The sequence below is a fragment of the Sciurus vulgaris genome (assembly GCF_902686455.1).
Source record: "Sciurus vulgaris genome assembly, chromosome: 2".
Classification (NCBI taxonomy): domain Eukaryota; kingdom Metazoa; phylum Chordata; class Mammalia; order Rodentia; family Sciuridae; genus Sciurus; species Sciurus vulgaris.
Window position 1 is genome coordinate 152,115,361 of NC_136462.1, and position 25,766 is coordinate 152,141,126.

At 45.0% G+C, this 25,766-nt stretch overlaps 2 protein-coding genes across 2 annotated transcripts in view; one reads left to right on the top strand and one right to left on the bottom strand.

Moving 5' to 3' along the window:
* Nucleotides 1-754: 754 nt before the first annotated feature.
* On the top strand, nt 755-12,865 carry STARD5 (StAR related lipid transfer domain containing 5). Its single transcript, XM_079123782.1, is given in 9 exon segments — nt 755-1,391; nt 2,043-2,092; nt 2,456-2,588; nt 6,442-6,475; nt 6,478-6,558; nt 7,347-7,402; nt 7,404-7,441; nt 9,480-9,624; nt 9,626-12,865. Coding segments are annotated over 9 exon segments (891 nt in total). The 5' UTR covers nt 755-1,052; the 3' UTR covers nt 9,641-12,865.
* Nucleotides 12,866-12,994: 129 nt separating this feature from the next.
* Nucleotides 12,995-25,766, bottom strand: part of IL16 (interleukin 16) — a 112,634-nt gene continuing 99,862 nt past the window's right edge. The window contains 7 exon segments of the mRNA XM_079124247.1: nt 12,995-13,881; nt 16,194-16,319; nt 16,544-16,802; nt 19,341-19,442; nt 21,509-21,677; nt 22,818-23,769; nt 23,772-23,906. Of these exon segments, the coding sequence (XP_078980373.1) occupies nt 13,688-13,881; nt 16,194-16,319; nt 16,544-16,802; nt 19,341-19,442; nt 21,509-21,677; nt 22,818-23,769; nt 23,772-23,906 (1,937 nt within the window). The 3' untranslated portion in view covers nt 12,995-13,687.

A 25,766-nucleotide genomic window follows, 5' to 3' on the forward strand; every position in this document is an offset into this window, starting at 1 on the left:
GTTTATTCTTTGTGGCTCCTAGGAATATTCATATGTATTATTTCACCTGCTTATCATGCTGGCCTGAGGAGATACTTATTATTATCCCATTTCACCTTGGAGGCTCAAAGGGGTTAAGCGACTTGCCCCAAACCACCCAAACAATAATGTGGGATACTTGAGGTTCCCCAATTCCTTATCCAGGTCCTCCTCACGAGTGTGGCAGTCCTTCACATCTTCCAAAGGGGACTTTTAAGTTGTCATTTTGCTTACACCACTCTTCCAAACTTTTCTTTCAAACCTTAAAAAATGAGCATGCAATAAAGAAAGAAAATATAAATAGGTCTCAGCAACAACCTTTTTAAAATTTAGTTGAACACAGCCTCGAAGAAGAATCAAGTTGCCCTTTTAGTTCCCTCTGTGGGGCTGCAACTCCAGACCTCAGACCTCAGACCTCACTCCAGTGTCCTCCCTGCCCCCTGGTCAGGTCACCTGGATGCAAAGAATTCCCGGATAAGGGCCCCTTTAGCCAGGGCCTCTGCAAGCCAGCACATCACGCTGTCTCCTGTATATCTCCACTCGGAGGTCCCCTCAGGAATCTAAATGTCCAGAACTAATTTCACCATCTTCCTCCTGGAGCCTATGTCTTTCCCATGTTACCTAAGCCGCCAGCGGGACAAGTCAGAAAACTGGGAATCGTGATGCTTCCTTCCTCTTTCTTCATCCTCCACAATCAGTGGCAGAGACCTCGATATTGCATCTCCTAAACACTTCAACGTGGGTCGGCACCTCCTGTTCCTCACTCCTCCCCAGTCCTCCTCAGTCCTCCCTTGGCCCCGCTCAAGGCTTCTACTCTTTTTCACCTTCTCAGCTGCTCCTTAATGGGTCTCCCAGCCTCCAGGCACATTCCCTCTTCCTCCCTTAGAGCAGCCCCCGGAATTCGCTCGTTAAACAACGCTACGACATTGTTCATGACTTGGCCAGGCCCAATTGGCTCTCCATCACTGATCTCTTCTGGTCCCGACGTTACAGGACCCAGCCCAGCGGCCTAGGCGCCCAAGTGCACTGGGCGGATGCTGCAAAACTGCGGAACCTGCACCAGGATCTTGAGCCGACCCAGGCGGTGGCGCGACCTGTGGGGCCTGGCTGTCAGTCTCCCGACCTGCCAATCTCGATGTGGGGTTGGCTCGGCTGTGGATCCGGACCAATCCTGGAGCGGGAGACCGGAGACGGGGCTCCAGGCTCCGCCTAGGGTTTGGCTTCCGGCCTCCCAATTAGTACGCCACTCCTCTCTCCTCACATCTCTGGGTGCTATGGACTCAGCGGTGGCTGCGCAAGTGAGCGAGACCGTGGCAGAGAAGGTGCTCCAGTACCGGCGAGACGCGTCAGGCTGGAAGATCTGCCGGGAAAGCGTGAGTGAGAAGCTGGCCGGGAAGGGGTCGTGGAGACTGCTCCCTGGGGCCGAGTCCCCAAAGTCCCCAGACTCTCCCCGTGGCTTTCCGCACTCCGAGCCCCCATAGCACAATTGAGGGGCATCTTATAGGGGGTTGTTTCCTTATTAAATATTGGACCTCTTGTGCTCACAATTACTCCAGAAAGCAAGAATCTGCCCCTTTTCTCTAAGTGACTTACCCAGGGTCACCGGGCTGGTAAATGGTGGTTAGAATTGAAACCCGAACTCCAAGCTCCAAGCTCCAAGCCTTTACTCTGTTCTTTATAGTGTGAGCGTCTTTGCCCCAAAGGTGGTATGGGAATCGTTTTTTCTTACTTAACACTTGTAATTTTTTTTTTTTAACAAATATCCCCCAATTATTTAAGGAAATAAAATGGTTAATGGCTTTAAAGATGACTTGAAAACCACCACAGCAGTTAAGATCTCTCCATCACCATCTGCAGTGGTGGCACTTTACTAGTCCCAACTCTGCCCGGATGGGGTGGGACACCTTGGAGAATCGCATCCCTTGAAGTCTCTGACTCCTCTTCTGAAGAACATGGGACTGAGCCAGGTTTTCTCCCAGAGCACTTCTAGCTCTAAAATTCTGTGATTCTGTGCCTTTTCACAGAATGGAGTTTCAGTTTCCTGGAGGCCATCTGTGGAGTTTCCAGGGAACCTGTAAGTGCACACCTTGCTCAAAAAGCCTGTCAGAGAGTTTGCTTCCCCAGAAGATTCCCATCAACCCTAGCACACTGTGATCATCAACTAGCCAGTTATCTTCCCCAGAAGCACTAGCTTTGTTTTAACTAAATCATTTACAGCAAGTCATATTCCTGTTTTAAAAAAAAAAAAAAAAAAGCACACCACCTGTTTCTGTAGGCCAAGGGAGGTGGCCTAGCATATTTCAGCCCCTTCTCTACCAGTCTTTCCTAAGGAGCTGTGATGGACTTGGGATGGTCCACCTTCCACTTCTCAAATATAATCCCAAGATACACAAGTTTGATTGATGCCTTGGGGGTCAAATTCCTTTCTGTGCCCCAGGTATCGAGGAGAAGGGATTGTGTGTGGGACACCAGAAGAAGTGTGGGACTGTGTAAAGCCAGCTGCTGGGGGCCTTCGAGAGAAGTGGGATGAGAATGTGACCAGTTTTGAAGTAATCCAAAGCATCACAGATGTAAGTTTTTCCGAACATGTTATCCATAGACATTGTCTAGGTCTTGCTGAGGTAACCTAACCCCATCTCCTCTGGAAGGGGTCTGTGGCACCTTTTGGTAAAGAGCATGCCCTGTACACACTGACTGCCCACTGCTTGAAATATTCTAACCCAGCCTTGACCCAGATACAGGTAGAAAACCATGACTTAGAGAGGCAGAGAAGACAGCAACAGAACCAAGAAAATATAGATGGCAGTAACTGATGAAGTATAGAATGAGTTTGGGCTCCAAGGAGGCAGTGCCTGAATTTGTTCGTTTGAAAGGTTGCCCCTTAATGGGGCCATGAGAATGAACAGAGAGAACTTTGACATGGAGTCAGAATTTTCTGCCAGCTGTGGGGCTGTGCCAGGTGGCAGTTTTGGGGTTATGGTGTTTCCTTTAGGAAGATGTATACCATTCAGGCTGGGCCTATCTAGCACAAACTTTCTACAATGATAGAGATGTTCTGTAACCACTTTTGTCCCAATAATATATGTCCACTAAGCCCCCTATGGACCACAGGGTATTAGAAGGTGGCTAGTTTGAGGAAATGAATTGCTTATTTAATTTTAACTAATCTAAATGTAAGTTTAAATAGCCACATGGAGCTAGTGACTGTCATAATAAAATTCAGATATTGATAAGTCTGCCCTGGGATCACCTCATTTGGATTACAGACTTTTCAGGGGGAAAAGTCATAACTAAAATTAATAAGCAAATTGCTGTGTGTAAGCATTGCTGACCTGTCCAATTTGAATGATATTTTGATTTTTGACTTCAGAGACTGGGCAATCCTCCTGAGTATTCACACAGGTGGTTCTTTGAAACCTCAAACCAATGAATGTTTGGCAGCCAGGTAGTCCTCAGCCCTGGTCCAAGATTCACCTACTTCTCTCTCCAGTTTCAGTCCTTACAGGGATTTATGGTCAACATTTCTTCTGCAAGGATAAGACCTTCACATCCCTGGGATATCAAAGGGGACTTAAGGTCCGTAAACAGTCAAAGCCCTGAAATTGCAATTCCCACACGCAGGAAAACTGCCCTGTTATCATTTCTTCTTTAATCTCTTGATGACTTAAAGAGGTATCTTTTCTCTGTATTGCTAATATGCCCTTGGACACCTGTGTATCATTTCAGTTGCTCTCCTCTATAACAAAATAGATGACTGGATCTCAGGGTCAGAATTAAGTGTTGGGAATACTATAATCCCTTGTCATGTATCACTTTGCCAGTTGCCTTTAATTATATGGCCAATGTGACTTTTTTTTTTTTACCATTCTTGCAATGAATAACTTCCTTTTAAAATCAAGTGATCTAAGTTTTTAAAACGTAGCACATTTAGAGAGCAATATGAAGTGAATTAAACATGATAGGTGATACCAGAGATAGCAAAAAGAAAAAATTAAGAGAATATTCAATAATTATATGCAAATGATTGAAGCCGAGGAAACGAGTTAATGTCTTTTAAAGAAAAATGAAAAATAGAGGTACTTTGGATTAGGCAGAGGGGAGTGAAAGAGGGGAGAGGGCTTGGGGGTAGGAAGGACAATAGAATGAATCAGACATTGTTACCCTATGTACATAGATGATTACATGACCAGTGTGACTCTACAACATATACAACCAGAAGAATGAGAATTATGCACTCCATTCATGTATGATATGTCAAAATGCATTTACCATCATGTATAACTAATTAGAACCAAAGAAAAGAATAATACAACCAGGCCATGATGGTGCACACCTGTAATCCCCAGCACTACTCCGTCAAGAGACGGAGGCAGTGAGACTAACAAGTCCTAGGCCCAACGTAATGAGACCCTGTTTCAAAATTAAAAAGAAAAAAAAAAAGGTGTTTTTTTAAAGAAGAACTGAGAATGTAGTTCAGTGGTAAGTGAACCTGGGGTTCATCATCACCAGTAAAAAAAAAAAAGTAGCATACAGTATTTTCTTTTTAAAGGTAAAGTGGCTACATTTTTTTAGCGTGTTTGCAGTTCTTTGTCTTCACACAGTGACTGGTGGGAATGAGAATAAAGACTTCAAAAATTAGATTTTGAATACTGAAATGCCATAACAATGATTACATACTGAGCTGTCATTTATTGTGTCTTTTTATACAATGCTATAACTTTAACTGAAACCTTGGAGAAGGGGAAATAGCTTGACAGAGTAAAGGGAAGCACCCAAGTTCACACAGATATAGACCTGACCTGGGACTTGAGAGCCAGATGATGGCTCCAGCTCTCCTGGCTCTCAGCCACTACCAGGTGCCCCAACTGTCTTCCAGAGGAAACCAAGAATCTCTTTCTACCCGCTGCCCCTCTGCCCCAGCTCCAGTCTGAGTCCTGGTGACCTGATCCCACAGAGGCCCCCACAGAGTTGTTTTCCTCATTGTTTATACTGTGAGCTCCTCACTTTTCCCATCTTACCAGGACCATCTAAGATAGCCAGGTGCTCACCTGTGCTGAATTCTACATTGGTACACATTGCTATTGTCTCTTGATCAGCTTGCCAGTGAGTCATGCAGGCAGGTCTTCTTGCTGCTCTTGGTACCCCTGGTCCTTATGTCCTTATGTCCTTATGCATGCCTGCTTCCCTATATGGGCTTCTGCTTCAGGCAACACAGGGACCCTTCATCCCTTGCTGGGCCCATGGTCTGCCCCATGTATCCTGCCTGATCCCAGTAGTCCTCCAGTGCAAGGGTCTTCAGACTTCTTTGATTTCATACCTCTGACAGAGTTTTGAGAAATGGTGCATCACCCCCACACATCTAGTTGACAGCTAAAGTTTTCTAAGTTGCAAAGCATGGCATTTTGACATATAAGTTTGTCCATTTGAACAAAGTAATGGCAACCATTTTTTAGTTGTATCTAAATAGCATATGAATTTGTATCTACTATCATCCATTTTAAAAAATACACAAGTATTTTTTTAAATAGTCAGAAGTTGTATATAATTATTCTCCTTAACTCAAATTTCCATTTCACACAACACAATGAATTTTATATCTTAACATAATACATGTTATTCTTGGAAGTCATCATATTACATCATAGATATGAATATAAATTAAAATTATCTTTTAATCATACGTTTTCTTTTGACTATAAGACTAATTGTTTCTTTTAATCTGGATGGATTAAGGTATGAGTATAATTTATAAAATAGCATGATTCTTCATTACAACTTTTGATGGGGAATTTGTTAAACAAAAAGAAAAGTATTTTTATCTCTGGATGAGATGAATGGGAACTCTTCTAATTAATTCAGGTATCCATGAAAAGATATGATTCTTGCCAGAGAGGTACAACTTTCAATAGACATTAACCTCAAGCAACATGGAAAGCACAGGCTACTGGTTTGCAAAAAATCTGAGAAGAACTGACAAATGGGTAGCTCTTTACATTCAGGAAATAATGAAAAAATGTGGAGATAAGGCCCTTCCTCAGAGATTGGCATTTTCCTTGGCATCATTTTGAACAAATCTTAAATATGCTAATTCTGAAAATAGACTATAGATCAATGGATGGATGGATGAAACATAGAGTCATACCATGAAATTTGTTGGACATTTCTGACTTGCTGCTAGCTTCAAGAATTTCTATTGTTTTCCAATCATCCTTGGTCTCCAGATACTTTCCCTCAGAAAATGATATATTTGAGGCTAATATCAGGAGGGTGGAAGCAGTATGGCTATTAAAAAAAATTGACCAAATTATATTGTTAGATTGTATACACATAGAGGTGTGTACAACCAGGCCCTCTGGTAGACAGGGAGGGTTGAGAGAAATATCTGTCCTTCAGACACGTCTAGGCTCCCTTTTTCTTCGGCAGACACTGTGCATAAGCAGAACCTCCACCCCCTCAGCTGCATGAAGCTCAATTTCTCCCAGAGATTCGTGGACGTGGTGCTAGTCAAGAGATATGAGGATGGGACCATCAGTTCCAATGGTGAGTGACAGCCAGGTGCTGCCAGGCCTGCCCAAGAGGCTGAGCTCTCTCCTCCGCTTCTCAGATTCTCAAGGAAAGCCAAGCAGCTAGAAACCACCAGAAAACTCACCTGGGTCCTTTCTATGTATGTGCCTTGCCTTCAGGGTTTGAGGGGATTCTATACCATGGGGTTCTGAGGTGGGAGAATCCATGTGCCAGTAATTTTATTTTTAAGTCCCAGATCTTATTAGAATCCCTTCTTGTTCCTACTGAGACTGGTAGTTTGTGCTGTGGACGTGCAGGTTACAGTTTGGGTGTCACAAACCTTGATATACAGTAACTCACTGAGTCATGGATGTGTCCTCTTGAGAGGGATGGGCACCGTCCACTCCCTTTTCCACTCAACAAGGAGCAAAACTGCACCACACAGCCTACACTGTTCCTTTGAGTCTGCCACATTGGGGAGATGGTAGACACATCACCTCCTCTGTCAACTGGGTTTTAAGAGGGTCCCTTCCTCTCCCTCCAAACCTTGCCAACTCTGGAATATTCTTTTTTCCAATATTCTTCCAGCTTGGGAAGCTGCATGTGGGAGTTGTAATGCATGTGTGTGTGATTTTTTGTGTTTGCACATGTATATGAGTGTAAGTGGTTGTATGGGATGGGGAAAAACCTTGAGGCCATGAAGCTAGAATCTCTTGCCCTCTCCCCAGCTCGCAGTAACTGGGCTGCAGGCATTGGTGGCACTTAAGGTGGCTGGGGCCCTGACAGAAGCCTGTAGATCACTGACTGTCTGAACTGTCCTTCAGCTACCCATTGGGAACATCCACTATGCCCCCAAAACCAGGTTTTTGTGAGAGGATTCAAACCATCCTGTGGTTTGCTTCTGTGAACCTCTGCCAGGGTAAGAATGATCAGAATGGAGACCCCTGTCTCAGACCTCACTGTGGACACTGTAAGAATGAGTACTTTGACAAGAATTCACAAGAACAAAAATGTTTTAAACTCTTTAGGCTTTGATGTTACAAAACACTATTACACACGAACACGAGTGACATAATATGCCAAAGCACATGGGAAAGTGTTGTGGGGAGCTGTTATAATTTAAATTCTTAATGTGGAAAATCTTTACTCCAGTTCCATAAGGCAGGTTGGACAAATGTCAGATGAAGAGACAGTTTCGGGTGGTTAAATGATGTGTCCATGGTCAATCTAGGAGATTGACAGAAACTGGGCTCTTGGATGTTCCTCCTAAACTCTTGGGACCATCCACCAGCCTGAGCAGCTGGGGGGTATGACTGTCCCCTACTATACTTTCCACCACAGCAATCATCTCATCAAGCAGAGGAGTTGGGTGGAGCTCAGGAGCTGGAGAGCAAATCAGACCACACTGTGAGTCAATCACAGAACTAAGCCCAGGATCCCTCCCTGTTTACCCACAGCTCACAAGGACAGGTTTTTACCAGGAAGTTTTATGTAATGATTTACCTGAAGGTCCACTAGTATATTCTGGTACCATGCAAATTGACAGTGAAAGAGATTTACGCCTGCCAGTGTTGTCCCTGTGTTCCTGCAGACTCCAAGAGAGGTGGGGCTTGAGCTTTCTCTCAGCCCCAGGAGGCGGACCTGGTGCCATAGGACTTTACAAGAAACCAGACCTCGTCTGCTAAGCTGGCTTTTCAGCATCATCTAAAAGACTTTTCTTAAATGTGACAAAGTTTGAGTCTGAAAATAGCACAGGCCATGCTTAACACATACTTGCTGTTTTTCAGTCCTCTCAGTACAGAGGCGCCCCAGATCCACTGGCTTGCACCAAGGGCTCTAACCTCTGCCTCATTTCCTTCTCCTGCGCACCTGGCAGTCAGTGCTGAGAACCCCCTTTCCATGGTGCCAGCTCTGCTGGAAAGAATTTTTCAGAATAAGAGACTGAGCCTTTTCTCCTTGGAGGCTGAACCCTAGGAACCATCTTTTAGTGGTGGTGGGAGGGGAGGACATACAGTGTGATGAGCCTTATATAGAACAGCAAAGGTTATTGGCATATATTTTGCAGATGGCCTAGTTGGGACCAGAAGACCCTCACAAAACCCAGCTATTAACAGATTTTAAATCAAGCAATTGACTTACCCAGCTCTTGTCCACTCAACCTATTAAGTCCTGCATTTCAGTTCTGCTGATACTTCAATGAAACTGACACAGGTGCATTGAAGTAGGTTGGAAATTATAATCTAGAGCTTGTTATGTAATTTATCATTTAATTATTTAAATAATCATTAAATGATATCACTGTATTACAAAACTTATTATGTTAATGAAAATTATCACAAATCATTCACCTATTTTCTCAAAAGAATATAGTTCTAAAAACAAATTATTTCAGTTACCACAAGTGTTTTGTTGCTCAATGTTTTTGGCATTTCATAAATGGGATAATGGGACATAATGAGTTAAAGATCCAAGTGTGAAAAAGGCAAACCATATATTTGTGTTGTTATGAAAACAGTTTTGACCTTGTAAACCCCTGGAAAGGGTGCCCAGGGACTTGCAGAAACTCCTGACCTTTGGAGAATTGGCACCTGAGCAAGATAGACAAAATCAGCTTCTGCCATCCACTCCTCCCAGGGCCTCATACAGAGAGGGTTCTTGAAAGCAATTGCAAACAAATCTGTCAGAGGGAATCTGTCTTCTCAGACTGGAAGGAGGGGCAACTTCCCCCTCAACCCTTGAGAGCCTGGTGGGACTGGAGGACATGTCCACTAGAGGCCATGTCTTCATCTTAAACAAGAAAGTCCAACGTGGCACCCTGGGCAGTGAACCCCACAAAGGATTGAATATGGTCAGTGTAATGGCCATTTCTGCTGTGCCAGGCTCTTTTTGCCTTACCTGGTACTGTGCCAGCCCCTCTGTGGCAGATAACTAACACTGCTCTGCTATTGCTTTCATAGAGAGCCCAACAAGACCAACCTGGTCACATTCTTCCAGACTGACCTCAGCGGTTACCCCAACCCAATTCCCACAAAAGCGTTGTGGACTCCTTCTTTCCCTCACAGCATGACCAGTTTTTATGCCAACCTTCAGAAAGCAGTGAAGAAAATTCCATGACTGATGCCCTCACTTGTTGGCAAAGAACATCTATGACTCATTAAGGCCGCTCTGGTTCCTGGAACACACCACGGATCTAGCGAGAACCCCAAGCCTGTTTTGCTCTTGGGCAATGACTCTCTAAGAATGCCAGCCAAGGGCAATGGCCCACCCACTCCTACCTCCTCTGTCCTCTCACGGTTGGCATGGGAGGAGCCCATTTCACATACTTCTTACTCTATCTGTGATCCAAAGACACACCTGTGGCAGGGGTGAACCTAGGCTTCTGGCTACCTGACAAGGACTCACCCCGGGCACTATGTTCCAATTCTGTATGTGCCTCTCACTGTCAGAGGCCACGTCTCCATGTTTGTCCTAGAGAATTATCATGAAAACACTGAAACCAAGTCCTGTGTGCAGTTTTTAGAAACCTTCATAACATTTTTTAATATGATTTTCCCTTAAAAACATGTCAACTTGGAAAATATTGGTTTTGAACAATAGAATAAGCCTTAAGAAAAAATTCTTTCCATTTGGATCAATACTTTAAGTGGATCTTCTATTGGAATTGGTTTTCTGCCTTCTTTCCTTTCAGTGAGTTAACTTTCATATCTTAGTAATACCAGGGAGTTTGAATCTGCCCCAGGGCAAATCTGTAGTCTTCAAGATTAGTTTTCTTTGGGAGTGACTCTAAATGGAGCAAACTGCTCCTGTCTGTGTGCAGAACTCTAGGAATAAGGGTGCCTGCCTGTCCTCTGTTAGGGAGGCCAAGGCGGGAGTGCTCCAGCCTCCAGGGCCCCATCAGGCCACACTGCCACCCAGAAGGAGGGCAGGGCGCCCCTGTCTGAATCCTCCCTCTGAGAATCTACTGCTAGACTGTACAACACTGCCATGTCAATACCCACCCTATACGTCTTCAGAGCCAGGGAGCACAGCTTTATCACCCAGAAGAGAATCAACAGAAAGTTAGCACACAACTTCCTTTACCTCTGTCCAGTCAGGGCTGCACAGCCAGAGGGATCCTCTAGCATTGTTTTGAAACCTTGTCTGGGCTCCCATCTTTGTAAGGAGGACCTCTCCTGTGTCTGCCCAGAGGCAGCTTCTGTTACTATTTCTATGCAAGAATTTCCATAGCATTCCACCTTTGCTCCTTCAAACATAAGGCGCTTCCCTTATGTGATATTAACTTACTTACCTGCCTTAACTTAGGCTGACTGTCTCCTGAGTGTGCCAAGATGTGAGTAAGCTTTAAGACACAAAAGCTCCCTCTCTCTGTTCTCATGAACTGTAGAACCCATAGTGACACCATGTAGATCACCAGCAAACTCTTGACTCGGTAAGAAATCTTTATCCAACTCTTGAATTTGCTTAGAATTCATTCCTTTATTCAGTAGGGGCCCACAGGGCCCTACTCTGTTCCAAGCACTGTTATTTGTCAACTCATTTGAGTTGACCTCCCAAGCAAAGCCAATTCTGGGTGCCCCAGCCAAAGAGAACTTTCATGCCTGCCTGTTTGAGGTGAAGACCTCAGAAAGTGGTGGTCTTACCAAGATGGGGTAGCCTATGTAAGCCTGTCTAGCAGACTAGATGACCTTTCACTTGTCTCTGGCCCATATGGTGTTCTGTGCTGACCCCACATGTATCAGCTGGCATCAAGTTAAACTGGTTTGAGCCCAGGATAAGGAACCAGAAAATAGGTCTGCTCTGACTTCCTAATATATGGAGAAACAAATGCCAATCCCAGCATAGTCCGTTTCTTAAATTTTGACACAAGGAGATAATGTATTAATCAGTAAAATGCCATGAGAGAAGTAGGACTGCCTGGGCAAGGCCCTGGAGAGGATTCCTTCTCATGGAGAGTACAGGTGGATCCAGGATTGCTGTGATGTCTACAATGTGGGAAGGCAACTGGAAACATTGTTTCCAAGCCACTGTTTTCTAAGCCTTTGTCAGCTTCAAAGAAGTAGCCAAAGACAGTGAAACCTCACAATGAAATCCTAGCAGGATGGAGCTTAGATGGATGAGCTTTCATTTCAGGGCCCTCTTGCCCATAGCTGCCCTGAATTCCCTTGACTTGGAGATCAGGAACCTGGGCAGGAGGAGGGGACCTTCTAAAACAGACCAGAGACAGGAAGAGAACTGGGAGAGCCTTGGGCTTACCATGTCCATGCCCTTGTCCTCAGACAACTTCTTCCCTACCCATCAGCTGACTTTGCCTCATGTATCTCCATGCTCATACCTTTCCCACCTTCTTTTCTCTTTCCCTGGGCTGGTCCAGCCTTATCACTTGGCTGCCTTAGAAGACTCAAAAAACAATTCCTGGTTATAGGAAACATCACAGTGCCCAGATGATGAGATTGTGCAGCCTGGGAGTGTGGCCTCATTGCCCAGTCCTTGGCGGGCACACAGTAAGACAGTGGAGAATGGGTATTGTATTGAGTTACACCTTTCATCAAGTTCACTTCCAGAGGAAAAAGAAGTTGATAAAATGGTATTTCAAATTTCTTATCTACTTGATGAAATTCAGGATGGGGTGAGCAAGGTAACATGCAGCAAACAAGCTAAGCCCATGGTTTCTCAGAATCAATAAAACCATCAGCTGATGCCAACTGTGACAAGGACGCTAAAGGGGTTTACACGAAGAATAGGAGCCCAGATGGGTTTTCTGAGTCCAGCATTCTGAAAGATTCTTGGCTTCCTGTAGACCCTGGAGAAGCCATCAGATTACATTAGCATGGTTCCAGTGATATTGGCCTGGGAATAAACTACTTTTTGTGTTTCATCTGTGGTCCTTGACAGGTCTTCCCCCATATCTTCAGTGCATAGGAGCAGGGACTCAGGAGGGGCCTAGTCAAAGTATGCTGGCTGTTGCTAATTCAAAGTCACATTGACTTATCTCGAGTTTGGCAATCAGGTGCTCAGGGATGACCAAAGTGAATACCCACAGGTCAGGCATTCAGAGTTATTTTCCCTAACTTAGAGAAATCTTGGCCTCCAAGATCTAAAAGCCCATTGATCTCTCCAAATCACTAAAGGTCTCAAATCTCTCTGATCACTTTGCAGCTGGCCAAGTTACTTACTATCCCTGAGTCTCAGTGCCCTCATCAACACAATGGCACAGAACCACAAGCTGTGCAAACTGTTGTGATTACTAAAGACTCCATTCACATCAAGCACAGTGCTTGGCATGTGACAGGGAGGTGGTAGCCATGTTATCTTATGCTCACGTACACAGTGGTACATCCTGTTGGTGTACTTGTCCACATCTTGAGTTTCACCTTTACTCTGCTTGCTGGCTCTATCACCTTGACACTATCCTTGCCTAGGATCACTTCTTCAAACTAATCAAAAACAGTTTTGTGTGAGATTTTATTTTACAACAATGGCCCTGGCCATATTTTACCTTCCCTTAAATCTGGGTGTGTTTGTGCCAGCTCTTATTAACAGATTATAGGGACTTCTGAAACAAGTGCATAAAAAAGACAATGCTTCTACATGGCTCTTGCACTCCTGGGATGCTCACCCAGAGAATTCAGGAGCCATGTTGTAAGGAAGCCCAGGTCACAGGGGGAGGCCACCTGTAGGTGTTCAGGCCGAAGCCCAGCTGCATCCCCAGTAGACAACTCCCAGCCTTTGAGTTGCTCTAGTTGATGCCAAGTAGAGTAGAGAGAGATGAGCTGTCCTTCCAAGTCCTGCCCACACTGTAGATTCATAACATAAACAAATGTTACTGTTATGGGGCAGGTTGTCACAGTTATAGTACTTACAGCAGGACATGGATTTCAGATCAAATGTAATATATCCATTTTATTATGGCACCACAACATTATCATTAAGTTTTCTATATATACAGTCTACAGTTTGTATCAGCCACCCCAGCGTGACTCTGCCTTATTTTTGGGACAATCCTCTTGCTGGATTGTTTTCCAGAAAGTCTGGACCTGAGCAGCAATCCCCAGGAAGCACACTTGTGCTTTCCCTGATCTGGGTGGGGTGGGCAGCAGAGACCCTGAGAATCAGCAGTTATGGGAGCTGTGTGTTCATGGCTTTGGCTTCAGAGTTGGCACCCTGCCTAGAGGTCTCCAGTGGTTGTGGTCCCCTTGGAAGGTAGGCTTTTCCTTTTGATAACAATAGTGACAGGTCCATCAGGCAGTGCCTTGATGACATTCCAGGCTTCAAACCGTGTGAGACCCTGCATGGCAGTGCCAGCCAGGTGCAAAATTTCATCTCCTGGCTGGACCATCTCACTCTGTTCTGCAGCTGCCCCTGAAACAAGGGAGAAGAACATGATAATGGGCTCCATTACTGATAAAGCAAAAAGAGAAGTTACCTTGTACCTGTGGTCTCCAAGGAGCCAAGATAGCTTCGAAGAGAATGACACACCCATTTCTTGGAAGCTTGGTGGTGGTTCCAAAATGAGGACTCTCATAAAATGGTGGCTCCAGCCAGACACCAGACTCCAGCTCTCTATGGCCCTTGGAAAACTGTAGCCCTTGCTGTTCCCAGAGGAAGGAGATTCCAGGCAGTGCCAAACGAGAGCCTGGTTAGAAGGACTCCCACGGTTCACAGAAGACTCTAGGGTACTGAGTCCTCCTTGACGCCCCCCTTGGACATTGAGCTATTATCCCACCCCCTTGCATTTGATCTCCCCTTCTGGTGAGAGCATCACTGGATGGTACAGGAATAGAGCTGGTGAGATTTTCATGAGACAGTCTCATGGGGTTTTTGGCTCTGAACAGCATGAAGAAGGCTTCTGTGCCCATATAAAAATAACATAATTCTATATGGCACCTACTCTTCGAAAACTGCAAGTGAAAACAGTACTTTTTGTACTGTTTCTAAATTTCCCAATTGACACCATGATCTTCACAAATAATGAAGAAGAGTAGAAAATAATGATAATAATAAAAATATAACTAAAGTGTTTTGAGTAATTGTTATAATGGGCTTTGTGCTAACGGTTTGCATTCGTGACAGTAATCCTATGAGGTGTGTGCCTTTAGTATTCCCTTTTCACAGGTGAAGAAACTAAAGACTCAAGTACTTTTTTCAAAGCTCCAAAACTACTAAGGTGACCGATCCTGTGTATGAACCCAGAACTTCTGGATCCAGCATCCACATTCCTTGGTACCATGTCACCACGCAGTTGGTTGGCATATCCCCACATAAGCAAATGGGCCCCGAATGGTAAATTGACTTGCTCAAGGTCATTCTACTGTAAGTGGTAGAACTAACATTGGAACCAAGTTTATGGGTCCATGTCCCTTGACTCTGTTGACTTTGGACCCCATGCTAACTCCAAATTGACCTTTGAAAAAGTTAAAAATATCTTTCTCAAAATTGGGGTTAACATGGATTCTGAGGCAACTACCAGATACACCTCATCCTACCCTCTGGGTTTTCACAGCTGCCACAGAGATTCAAAACCAGTTGGCCATAGGGACCTGTGTAGGACAGAGAGCACAGTTGGGAGGCCCTTAGGGTCCCAGTTCTAAGAGCACTTGATACGTACGTCTACCTCTTTGCCTCTTATTTTTTTCCTTTGATGAGAAGAAATGGTCACCCAGCCAATCAGAGGCGGAGCTGGGACTAACTCCCAGACTTATTAGCATCCTTTCCAGTGTTCCTGTCTCACAATACCTTGCCCTGTGGTACACAGGCTTCTAGTTGAAGAGCAGCAAAGAATCCAAGGAAGATTTATATGGCAGCTTCAGGTCATTCATGATTTTCATAGGAAAACCCAAATCGGACCCCCACGTCAAACTCTCTTTGTACCCCAATCTATGATGAGCAAAATATCAAAATTGTAAGGAAAGGTGGGAGCCAATGAGTCAGAACTAAAGTAAGGCCAGTGAGGTCAAGTGGAGCAGGTACAAAGCCAGACTTTGATTTTATTTAAAACTTCGATATTTCATTCATCATGAATTTTTTTAAATTAATTTCAATTTTTTAAAAACATTGCTTTGAGAGTTGGAGATGTAGCTCAATGGTAGAGCATTTGTCTAGCATGCTCAGGGCCCCAGTTTGATTCCCAAGTACTGCAAAATTATTTAATTAATAATTAAAATATTGCATTGAACTGGGTTTGGTGGTGCATGCCTGTAATCCTAGCAATGCAGAAGGCTGAGGCAGAAGGATCATAAATTTGAGGCCAGTCTCAGAAACTTAAGGAGACCCTGCCTCAAAATAAAAAATAAAAAGGGTCAAGAGTTATTCAGTGATAGAGGGTCTCTGGGTTCAATCCCCAGTACCACAGGAAGGAAGGAAAGAAATCATATTGATCTTGATTACTGTATATTATGGTACCCCATTAAATTTTGAGCCTTAGGCCAGGGCTTCACCTGCCTCACACTAATCTTGGCCCTGCTAAGCTGAACCAATCCCAGGGCTCAGTTGCTTAAGAAGACTGAGCAAAAGAGAGGGTTAAGAGGATGTCTGAGTGAAGGGGTAAAGGTCAAAAAGCAGAACTGAGCAATGGGCCTGTGTGCTCTCAAGAGGACATGGGGTTGTGGGAAACCAATGTCACCAGAAAGTGCTAACAACTGGAGAGCATGCCAAGAGCCCCATGCATACTACACCTTTGAAAATCCTGTTGATGGTGAGAGGTTTATCTCCATGCAGGGAGCCCTTCCCTCCTTCCAGGCTGAAGCCCAACCCTGCAGAGGTCTTCTCCAGTGTCACCGTGCAGACTGTCACCTCTGCTGCTGAGAAAGATACATGGACTTGTTAGAGGCTGTTTGGCTTCCAAGCCATGGCTGATGCTGTGACTGTGCGCACACTCATGAACACAAGACACACATCCCACAACATACTAGGCAGGCCACATGTGCTTGGGGTCACAAATTGCTGAGCATCCCCACCCAGACTGGCTCCCAGTGACCAGAGGCAATGTAGCCCATAAAACTTCCACTGAGTGGGAAGAACTTACTGGATTCTACAGAAACATCACTGGCTGCAGAAGCTGAGGCTGCAGAGTCAGTGGAGGAGTTCAAATCCAGTGTGGCCTCCAGAGTTGGCCTCCTTGTGACGATCACAGCTTGTCTTGGATCCCGAGCTTGGCGAAGGATGGCCAGAGCATCATTGTGGGTGGCCCCTTTGAGGGACTTGCCATTGATGGAAAGAACCTCATTGCCCTTCTGAATAGTCCCTTCTTGGGAGGCCAACCCATTTGGAAACACTCTGTGAACCTGAGCGAATGAAAGGAAATCAGGACCCCCAAATCACCAAGTCAGATTCACATTTTTGATGGAAGAGGATCTGAACCTGTCAGGGTTTTTAAAACCAAAGAAAACTAAGACTAGTTGTGTCCTAGATCAGAGCTGCTGGCACAGGGGCTAGATTCCCTTCCTTCTCTACCCAGAGCACAGATCACGAGCAATAACAGCCAGGTGAACCCTCAGAATCCTTCCTAGTGCCATGCCGTAGACCACATCACAACAATCCTCATGGATATTCCAAGGGAAATATTCTGCCTTACTTGCCCTAGATCAGCATTTCCCAAACTACTTCATTTGAATTCTGATTCTATGGCATGTTAATAAGTGATATGTAAGAAAAGAGGAATACTGAGTTAAGAAAAAAAAAAACCTCTGAGAATGTCTACTTCTTTAAAGGCATTAGAAACTCTACAATGTAAATTTGCATAGGTCTCTATGAATTGGCAATATGATATGGTGGTGAGTTTCACCAAGGAATCCTTTTTCCATAGAAAGATGCTCTCTCTGGTCCCATCTTCTGTAGGATACATTTGATATACAGCATCCTAGGCAGTCTAGACATTTTTAAAGCTCTTTCCACACCACACCCAGGGCAACTCCCTACTGAATTCTTTAATTCCAGTCACTTCTTGATCTCTTTCAGCAAAGTATGCAGGATTAAAACAAAATGTCTTTGTCTCACCCTCTTTAATGATGTAAATTATAATTAAGAGGATTGATGGGCAATCACTCAAATGGTTACAGATTGTTTTACTTTTTAGAAAGTGAACAAGCTCTTTAGTTTTTGAACCTAAACTAGTTTCAGAAAACTCTTATTATGTGGTCAGATGTGGTTAGAATTCCTGGGCTTTGACTTCCCAGCATGAAGCAGAATTTCTGCTGTGAATCTCAGGTCCCTCTTCTATCAAACAACAATTCAAGCCAAGAGGTGGGAAGATTAATTTAGACAAGAGGTCATTGAGGGCCCATCAGGGTGCTTGGTCATGCATGGTCTCATAGTTAGTTCTCTTTTAATGAATCTGTAAATGAAGAGAACACGGAAGGAGAAAGAGGAAGTTTTTGCACACATGCTCAGTCAATGTGCTGAACTTGAGTATTAAGGGGTGGCTGGCCAAATGGAGTGGAGAGAAATTGCTACTGAAGGGCAGAGAAAAAGATCCAAAGTGTTATTCCATGGTCAGGCTCTCTTCAAACACGAGAGCCTTCTCTACAAATTGAAAGTGAACTACACAATCTGAACCTGTTTATAATGTTCAGCTCTATGCTTAATAACAGAAATAGGTACTTTTTGGTTTTATGTGTTTTTTTTGTGGTACAGAACTTATAAATAAATCAAGGAAGTCACTGCTCACACAGGACTGACTGAAATGACAAACAGGAGTGTGCCAAGTCACCACTGTGAGGGGGTATGGTGTGTTAAGTGCTGACTGGTGCTATGGACTGGAGGATTAATTGCTTCTGGGCAAAGACATTCAAATAAGCCCAGCACCATCCACACACCCCGAGACAGCACAGCTGTGGGATGACAACTATGCACTCAGCTTTGGAGAGACAGAGCAGCTATGTCACAGCCTGGTTGGTCCATGAAGACAGAAGGATCAGAAAACATCTGGGTCAAGTACAGTTGACCTGGAACAGTGGGCTGATCAGATTGCCCAGGCCAGAATCATGGGGTTCACCAGAAAAGATGCAGCCAGGTGTGTCACTCTCCCAGCACTATCCAGGCTTTAGTAGGTCTTCTGTGAACAGGGGCTGGATCACAGACTCTGAAGTGCTGAGGTGTGCACTGTGGTGTGCGGTCTACGTGAAGGCACAGTAACTGTGTCTTCCCTCCAGCTGGGGCTCACTGTGCTCAACCAACCATGAGGTTGGTTTCTCAGCTGCCCAAGTGAACTTTCTCACCCTCCAGGTGGGCAAAAGGAAACCCACTGCTTTTAGAGGGCTCTGCCTTCTCACATCTCTTTTCTATAAGGTAAGCTGTGTTGCACCTCAGGTCAGGTCTTCAGTCCTGATTGTACAGCCTTCTCAAAAGGCTCCTGTGCTCATAAATCATTCTTATCTAAATCTTAGTGATTACTGGACCTATATTTCCAAAGGAAGAGACATGACATTGAACAAAAGTTGGTTTTAGTTTTTAAAATATTCCCCTGAAATCTTAAAAAATGTAGGCAATCAGGCTTCAGTCCTACAAAATTCTGATTCAAATGTCCTGGTGTGAAAATCATTTGGGTACATTAAAATTGTTTTGGGTATACAGAGAACTTCTTTGTTAAAGTAAGGATTATGATGAGGGTCAAATATGGAGTCCCACACAGGTAACCCATCTATGGTTCTTGAAAAGGAAGGTCTTGAAGGCTGTCCTTTAAGATCCTGTCCTAACTGCCTGCCCAGTGACCTGGTGTCATGCATTTCTCTGTTCCCCAGCACAGGGCCCCAACCTGGCAAGTTTGCCCCTCCCCCAGAGACATTCCCTCTGGCTCTGACACGCCCCCATCATTGGCTACTTACCGTAATCACCTTGTTTTCTAGATCTGCTCCTCCTGCCAAGCTGAAGCCAAGGCCAGCGCCTTCCTCCTTGTGTAAGATGGTGACGTGGATGCTGTCTAATTGCTGTAAATGAAAATACATACAAACACTTCACTGCAGCAGCATAAACAATTCAATCAATGCTTTAATATCAGACTGATTATCAAGCTCAGCTGGGCCAGACTCCAAGTTCTGTTACTTCCTCAAACCTCAGTTTCAGTTTCATCAACTGTAGAGAAGGCTGTACTTTCAGAAACCAGAGGAAGCTTAGAAGAAGAAAAAAAAAAAAAAGATGTATGTAAAGCAGCAAGCACAATTCTTTTCCTGTCTTCCTTGTCCCATCTGCACCCACACTCATACATGCTGGTCTACCTGCTATAGAGTTAGCCGAGATCCCAGCGTGATGGATCATGCAGCTCTACCATGTTTTGTAGAGCAAGGACTTTGGGTCAGAAAGCCCAGGGTTCAGTACAGTTTTGCAGAAGTTGGTTGCTCCCTCTTTCTCCCTTCTCCTCCATGGAGTACAGTATCAGCAGCCAGGAGGCCCAGCTGACATCTCTCTCAAGGAGAGAGATGCATAACCAGACATGTACACACAAGCACAGGCACACACACACACACACACAGCACTTTCCAGCCTGGACATGGGCTCCCACAGAGCCAGGATAACCTCTGTGTACAGACCAAAGCTGGAGACACCTATTCTGGTCTAGAACTGCAGTCTTAAGCTCCAGTTCCTACAGAGGCCAGCAGGTCACTTAAATGAGCAAAATAGGCAGATGTGAGATGAAGGAATCACAGCTATCAAATATATTTCCTGCTCTTAAAAGGTGGGTATCTACATAGGAAGGTAGACCCAAGGCTACTAGATCATTCCCTTTAAAGAAATGAGTTAGAAATCCAGGTATTGATTTAGGTTTTGTAATATCTAGAATTCAATAACAAAAATATCACCATACAGACCAAAGAAAATACACCTTCAGGTTTTAAAGTTCTGCAATCACTGTTTTGCAACCTGTGCTAGGGAGTAAATTTATGTCAAAGAATTCACTTGCTCAAAGCTCCATCAAAGCCCTGACTTGCAGCTGGCTCTTTGATTTGGAGTCTCCAAGACACAGAAATGATGAAAGGATGAATGTCCCTTGCTGATCCAGTGCCAGCCCAAATCTCCCAGGTATGCCCTGTAGGCATTTTCCAGGTTAGAATACAAATACCCTCCCATTAACACCCTAGGTGGGACAAGTCTTTGTATTTTATACACTTTTGACTCCTTTATTTCATTTGAGCTAGATCAGGTGTTGGGGAGCCATGGTCCCAGCTAGGAGTGATGAGAGCCTCAGAGGAGGAGCCAAGGCCATGGGCACCTTGTGCTCATCAGATTTTACCACATCTTTGACCTGGGAATTGCAGCTATGTTGCTTCCTCTTACAGGGAAGTGTGGGTCTCCTTGTTCTCTCTTCCTAGTCTGGATTATTCCAGTGCAGGAATTCTGTGTGGGACCTGGGAAGCCCACTATCATCTGACAGTTGGCCCTAGTTCTGCCCAGCCACTTTCTCGCTGTATATCTTTGGACTGTGCTCAGAAAGCATAAGGGAAGTGGAGCTTCCAGAATGACTTGGCTGATGCATGGGGACCCTCATCCCCTTCCAGTGTGCAGTGCAACTGCTGGAAGTTTCAAGGTGAGGGCTCTCATAACCCAGGTTATTTACAATGGACACTGTGCTGCCACACTGCATCTCTCTGGAGACTCAGGCCAGGTTGGTAACCCATGGGATGTGGACACAGTACTGAATTTGAACTTGGAGAGAGAGCACCGAGGCTCTGTGTCCTGAACATCGCTTTTCTCATTTATGAAATGGGCAAAATGATGCAGTGTATTAAAAGCATCTCATGCTGAAAAACTTCCTTCAAATGTAAACTCTTACTAAGGTCAAGTGTTACAATATCCTTCTACCTTGGGAAGGAGAGACTTGTGTCTCCTAGGAGCTGACTCCTCTAGCTTCAAAAGTCATGGAACTTCTTGAGTTGCTTCCCTTTTGTCCAAAGTGAGGTAACCACACAACCCACAATAAACCCTTGTCACTGTAAATACTTACAAAAGAAACCTACATAAACCCTTGTCACTGTAAATACTTACAAAAGAAACCTACCTTTAATGTTGCTTCATCCAGAACTCTCACTTCCTCAATGAGTTTTTTTAATTCTTCTGAACTGAGCAAGGAGATGACTGACTGACCAGACTGACAGGAACAATGGTCCCTGTCATCGACTTCCTTGGGCTCAGTGAGACCTTCTGTATATTCTCTCAGCTCTGAAAGGCTTTCACAAGGAGAAAGAGCATACCACATGAATAATAATATTATCAAGAGTTAATTTTTGTTGCAAAATTATTGCAGGCATGATGCTAAACACTTTTGGGCATTTTAAAATTTGAGGCAGCAACTGCAATTTCTCAGCAGCTTAAGAACAATAAATAAGACTAACAAATGCAGAACTGAACTTATTAAAGAGGGAACATCAAGCTCCAGCTCTGAAGAAGCCACCCAAAACCTCTGGCAGCCTCACAGTTCTGCAAAGTGGGTCTCTTTCACCTCCTAATTTCAGCTGAAGTGGAAACTCAGTTGAAGGAACCTGCTCATGGTCAGAGTGTCAGTACCTGAGCTAGTGCCAGAATCCAAGTGTCCTAAATGCCTGTCCAAGGGTCTGAGCCAATGTGCAGAGTACAAATGAATTTCTTTTGGGGAGCACTAGGAACTCCAAGGGGGGAATCTCCTAGCTTCATCTGAGTTAAGAATGGGATCTTTCAAATGTGCACCAGCCTTCCAAACTCTCCATGGGTAATTTGCCAGGGGACCATTCTTGTGCCCCATCTCCTGATGCCAGGCATTGTGAAAACTTCTCCTTGATATGTAAGGGAGAAGTGTAGCGCACAAACACACACACACACACGCGCGCGCGCACACACACACACTCAACGAGGTACTAGGGAATGAAACTGGCTAAATTATGTTATATGAATGTACCAATATGTAACAAGGAATCCCACTATTATATATAATGTGCCAACTTAGATTTTCAAAGAAGGAGGAGGAGGAGGAAGAAGAGGAAGAACAGCAGAAGAGGAGGAACAATTTTTAAACTAGTGCATCTGATAATATATCTGAGAAATTTTTTTAAGTGGTACAGGCGGGTGTGGTTGCACATGCATGTAATACCAGCGACTCAGGAGGTGGAGGCAGGATAACTGCAAGTTCAAGACCAGCCTCAACAATTGAGACCTTGACTCAAAATAAAATATAAAAAGGACTAGGGATGGAGCTCATTGGGACAGCACCCTTAGGTTCAATCCTCAGCACCACAAAAATAAAATAAAGTGATATGGAGAACTGAAAAAGAAAGAAAAATGAGAAAGGAAAGAAAGGTGAGGACAGTGAGAGAAACACTGGTATAGACACTCACTTGAGAGAGAACCCCAGGTCTGAGGAGGCCAGCTCAGAACTATCTGTAGCTGCATCTTCATTGGACGGCATCTTTGGAGATGCTCCTTCCTTGGGGGTGCAGGTTGTCTGGCCATAGGAGATTGAAGATGGAAGGCACAGCAAGGACTTCATGACAGCCGATGACACCTGGCTGCTGATGGAGTAGAGCTTACTGGTCCTTTCATCAAACAGCTTTGTCTCACAAGATTGGGTCCTAGTCAGGGGGAAGCTGCGTGCCCGCTGGCTTGGCATTTTGAGGACTGGACCTTGAGAGTCCTCAATCTGTGTGGACAGCAGCCTTGAGAGAGGGTCAGGGTCAAGGGAGAGGGTTTTCTGACGAGGCTGCTGTCCTGGGGGAGAAGACTCAGACACACCTGCATCACTGGCCTTGGAGGCTGCAGGGAAACCTGAGGGCAGCTGCTCCTGCTCTGGTTGCCTGTGCTCCACAGAGAATGGAGCCCCTCGCCCAGAGAGACCTGAAAACCGTCCTCCCTCTTGCTTTGTGGGAGGTTTGGAGGCTTCTCCAGAGGAGGGTTGAAGGCTCAGTCTCTGGGCTCCTCTGTCAGGCAGTTGAGAGGAACCAAAGGTTTCAAAGGAGCTGATTCTCTGCTTAATGGAAGAGGAGGTGGCCCGCGGGTGTGGCCCCAGGGGCTCCCTAGAAGCCGGTGTTGGCTGCGGGGATGAGGCTGTATCAGGTAGCCTTCTTGGGTCTGGAGCACGATTCCTCAGACCTTTTAAACTTTGACGAAACCAGGCTGGCTTAGGGGCCACAGGGGGCCCTTTCTTCACAGTGCTGCTGTCCCCTGACTTGTAAACTTTGTGAGCACCATTAGCAGTGTCCAGCTTTGGTGAGGTCCCGTCTGGATGGCTCTGTGCCCCATCTTCTTCACCCAGACTGACATTGGGCTGCAGTGGAATGTGGCTGTGGTTCCGCTCATAATGGGGCTAAATAAGTTTTTGATGCAGTCAGAAATTCTAACCCAAGGGTCTTCAGCTGTGGTATCAAAGCTATAGTCCATCCGAGCCTGCCTCTTAAGCAGCGGGTGTTTAATTGGGGATGCTTGGGTCACTAGGGAGGAGAAACAAAACCAGAAATGGGCATTAATCTTATTATGACTTTTCTTCCTAAATTCTAGTTTCAAAGCTGAGCAGCAAAAGGGCTCTGAAGAAGATGAGCAGAAATGGTGGACACCAAGATGGGCAGCTCTAGTTGCCATCACTTGACTGAGTTGCAAGACAGGAGAACCAGAAAGTTAAGTTAACTTCCTATCATCCTAATGTTCCAGCATTGAAGATGTTCTCAAGAAATGTCTGGTCTAATCTCTGGCATTTTGCACTTGAGGACTGCAGTGTGCATGAAGAGCCAGGGACATCCCCTGGCAGAGCAAGTACGAGACCCCACACCTCCTGTGCCACTCGCATGTCCTTTCCACTGCCTAAAGTAGCCACGCAGAGAACTCATTAAAGAAGTAAAGACCAAAGCAATTTTCTTCCCTTTTAAACTTTTAGGCCAAATTGGTTCCCATATTTGGTTTGGACTGCTTATGTCCAATGTGAATGTGCACACTTTTAAGAGCTGATCACAATGTTCCAGGTAGCTCTGTGACACTGCTTCTCAACCTTGGCAACATCAGATCTAAGGGTTCATTCCTAGTTCGGATTTGATGCAGCTGGGGTGCAGTCTGGGTGTTGGGAATTCCATAAGCCCTACAGGGAATTTCCTGCTGCCACCTGCTCTGTGCCAGCAGGGACCTCAGGCATGCCCTAACATGTCCAGCCCTTCAACCTAGGAGGCACAGGGGAGTCCTCAGAAATGGGCATGGAACTGGCATTGCATCTGCATGGGCATAGAAGAATTTGCCCCTGATTGTCCTTCTCAGGGATAGGAAAAGTTTGGCCCCTGAGCTCCAATGTCAAGAAACAAGTCGACACATGGCCCTGCCGTGTTTCCCACATACCATATTTCTTTGATTAAGCATATGCTGCTTTGGCTGTGTGCTTCTAAGCGAGATTCTTAATGCCAGAATGCAACCCAGTTTAAGAAACACTGTTCTTCTCTGTCCCTTGTCTCAATGCCAGGTCACAAGGGCTGTGTTGATGCTATCAAGGAGAAGCTCTCTGCTCAATCTGAAAGCCCTGGGTAGCAATGAATGACCCCAGGACTCAGACAAGTGAATCCAGCCTTCTTGTTCTGTTTTGCATTTATAAATTGTTCAGCAGTTAGGGGCTCCTGTGCTGAGATGTGGGAGTCAAAGGTTCTAAAGGCAAGCCCTTTGCAAGCTGGGGAAGATTAACAGGTGCACCTGTCTGGCTGAGATGTGCTGGATCTTTCTACTCATAATGTTCCTTAACTCTCCAGGAGCCTGTCACGAGCTTTTTGGTAGTATTTCTCAACTAGGCATATGGTTTGTAGCCTACATTTTTATTTCTCTGTGGTAATTTGCAGTTCCTTATAGCAGAAACTTGCCTGTCTCATCCCTTTCTCTCTCCTCCAGCACCAAGCATAAGGGCCTCTGGAATCCAGCATTTGTCATGTGCTTGCTGAATTGAATCATGTGTTGGATTCCTATGAGATCTTCCATACCTTGCTGATGAGCCAACTGAGGCTCTCAAAGGCAGAATAGGTGTCTAGAATCACAGTTAATGATGGTGATTCAGGATTTCCCAACTCCAAATCCTAAGCTTCTAGCAAGCCATGAATACTCAGGTCATGTCTTAGCACTGTTCAATGTACCATGGGGGACACACATTTGTTATCCACCTTGTGGATATGATGAACACCAACAAAATAGCTTCTTATACGTCTCTGACACTATGTTCTCAAACTTGGAAAGACTGAATGCAGCATGCTAGATGTTAGCACCCCACAGGCGGCTGTCCCCCATGATGGTTGAGTGGGAGTAGTGTCTTTGGACCTCTTCCCAAAGGC